The sequence below is a fragment of the Cannabis sativa genome, chromosome 9 (genome assembly GCF_029168945.1).
Source record: "Cannabis sativa cultivar Pink pepper isolate KNU-18-1 chromosome 9, ASM2916894v1, whole genome shotgun sequence".
Lineage (NCBI taxonomy): Eukaryota > Viridiplantae > Streptophyta > Magnoliopsida > Rosales > Cannabaceae > Cannabis > Cannabis sativa.
Window position 1 is genome coordinate 38,769,836 of NC_083609.1, and position 2,546 is coordinate 38,772,381.

General features: G+C 38.1%; 1 protein-coding gene across 1 annotated transcript; it reads left to right on the top strand.

Annotated features, from left to right (window-relative positions):
- The first annotated feature begins 421 nt into the window (after nt 1-421).
- Nucleotides 422-1,295, top strand: LOC133031388 (uncharacterized mitochondrial protein AtMg00860-like). The gene is made up of 3 exons (XM_061104873.1): nt 422-517; nt 625-712; nt 979-1,295. Exons 1-3 carry the CDS (start codon nt 422-424, stop codon nt 1,293-1,295), a joined length of 501 nt encoding a protein of 166 aa, XP_060960856.1.
- Nucleotides 1,296-2,546: the final 1,251 nt, after the last annotated feature.

Genomic DNA, 2,546 nt, shown 5'->3' on the forward strand with positions numbered 1-2,546 from the left:
ATATTGACAGTTGTGAATTAACCGCCAATCTAATTGAGTTACAATTGTTTGATTTTGACATAATCTTGGGAATGGATTTTTTTGTCTTTGGCCAACGATCGACTGCAAACAGAAGATGGTGGTGTTTGAGCCCGATAGTGCTAATCCAGCAGTGTTTGTGGGTAAGATTCAGCGGACGCGCATACTAAGGATAACACTTTTAAAAGCTATAGATCTGATGTGCGGAGGTTGTCTGGGATTCCTAGTCAATGCGGTGGATACCAGCAAACCAGTGACATCTGAACCTGAGAATACAAGATTGGTGTACAAGTTCCTTGATGTTTTTCCTGAAGATCTACTGGGATTGCCACCTTCCTAAGAGATTGAATTTGTGATTGAGTTAGTTTCGAGAGCGGAGCAAGTATCAAAAGCACCGTATCAAATGGCTCCAGCAAGATTGAAAGAACTAAAGATCCAACTCCAGGAGTTACTGAATCTGGGGTTGATTAGACCAAGTTACTCTCCTTGGGGTGTTCCAGTATATTTGTAAAGAAGAAAGATGGGTCACTGTGAATGTGTATTGATTATCGAGAGCTAAACAAGTATCCTCTACCACAAATTGATGACCTATATGATCAATTGAAGGGTAAGATGGTCTTTTCCAAGATCAACCTTCACTTAGGTTACCATCAACTGAGAATTCGAGTGGAAGATATCCTGAAAACTGTGTTCTGTACTCAGTATGGACATTATGAATTTTTGGTGATGTCATTTGGACTCACCAATGCCCAAGTGCATTCATGGACCTTATGAATCAAGAGTTTAAGGATTACCTGGATAGATGTGTGATCGTGTTTATTGATGACATTCTCGTTTATTCTGCGTCATAAGAGGAACATGAACTACATCTCAGATCAGTATTGTAGCGGTTACGAGATCACAAGTTATATGCTAAGTTCAAAACGTATGAGTTCTTGTTATCTCGTGTCTCTTTCTTAGGGCACATAGTGGATAAAGATGGGATCATGGTTGATTCGGCCAAGATTGAAGATGTTCGGGATTGGCCAACACCAAAATTGGCTACGGAAGTTAGAAGCTTTTTGGGTTTGGCTGGGTATGATCGTCGGTTCCTTGAGGGATTTCCAAAGATTGTTGTACCCCTAACGGAGCTAACCCAAAAGAACTTGAAGTTTGTTTGGACTGATTGGTGTGAGAAAAGTTTTCAGGAGTTAAACCAGCACTTAATTACCGCTCCAGTTTTAACTCTTCCTTTAGATAATGAAAAGTTTGTTGTTTATTCTGACGCCACAAGATAGGGTCTGGGCTGTGTTCTTATGCAAACTGGAAAGGTAATAGCTTATGCTTCTCGGCAGTTAAAGGAGTACGAGCAGAGGTACCCTACTCACGACTTATAACTTGTAGTAGTAGTATTTGCGCTAACGATTTGGCAGCATTACTTATATGGCGAGAAATGTGAGATATACATTGATCATAAAAGTCTGAAATACTTCTTCACTCAGAAAGACTTGAACATGACAAAGTCGTTTCCTAGAATTGGTAAAGGATTACGACTGTGAGATTCTTTATCATCCTGGGAAAGCCAATGTTGTAGTTGATGCCCTGAGTAGGAAAGGCCAGAGTCAGATGAATACTGTAAGGCAAATTTTCAAGTAGTTAGCAGATGAGATGACCCGAGCTAAGATTGAGTTCATTATGGGACAGTTTTCTAATATTACCCTGCAATCTACTCTTCTAGAGCGAATCAAAGAAGCACAATTGCGAGATCCAGAGTTAGTGAAATCACGAGACAGGGTCTCAGCTGGAAAGACTAGTGATTTTACAATGGATGATATGGGGATGCTTCAATTTATGAATCGTGTTTGTGTTGGGTTTTGTGCCCTAAATAAAACCCATTACAATGTGATTAGTTATCAATTTAAGACATTTGAAGTGGTTTATGTTAACATGTATTTTTCATGTTTATGGTTTAATATATATATTTAATATATGCACAAAATGAGTTAAGTCCAGAACATATATTTATTCACAATTACAGTATTGTCAACACAGTGGAATGTGATTGTGATTATATGATTCAAAAGACTAAGTCCCTATTTCATCAGTGTTTTGAATTTACACTGATGTGATAATCAGCGATGAAGTATACTTACACTTGGAGTAAGTGTTATGTTCTTTCCAAGACATTGGTAAAAGTATACTAGTTTCGAATGTATGGAGTATACATTGGACTGGACCGACATTGAACTTAGTCAAGATATTGTAAACTTACCGTTGTATCTTTCCAAGTCAATATCACTAGTTGATCTTCGATTAAAAGAATCTAAATCCTGATATGCTTAGGCTCAATCTCAGGAGTGCTATTCATGTTCTTTGATTTATTAGTTAAGCCTACTTTTGGGTCAGGGTGATACGTATATTTTGGGAACATGATAGTATGACTGAGTGGGAGCGCTAAACATAAATATGGAATCTATAGCTTCTACTGGTGTATAGAAGTCAAGTGAGGATTCCCTTCGAGCTTAGCTAAATAGAAATAAATGGATAAG

Excerpts from the sequence above, each read along its gene's own strand:
- LOC133031388 (XM_061104873.1), top strand. The coding sequence starts at position 422 with ATGGCTCCAGCAAGATTGAAAGAACTAAAGATCCAACTCCAGGAGTTA. Across the intron at positions 518-624 it reads ACTCTCCTTGGGGTGTTCCA|GGTAAGATGGTCTTTTCCAA; the intron begins GTATATTTGTAA and ends GATCAATTGAAG. Across the intron at positions 713-978 it reads TATCCTGAAAACTGTGTTCT|GGCACATAGTGGATAAAGAT; the intron begins GTACTCAGTATG and ends TCTCTTTCTTAG.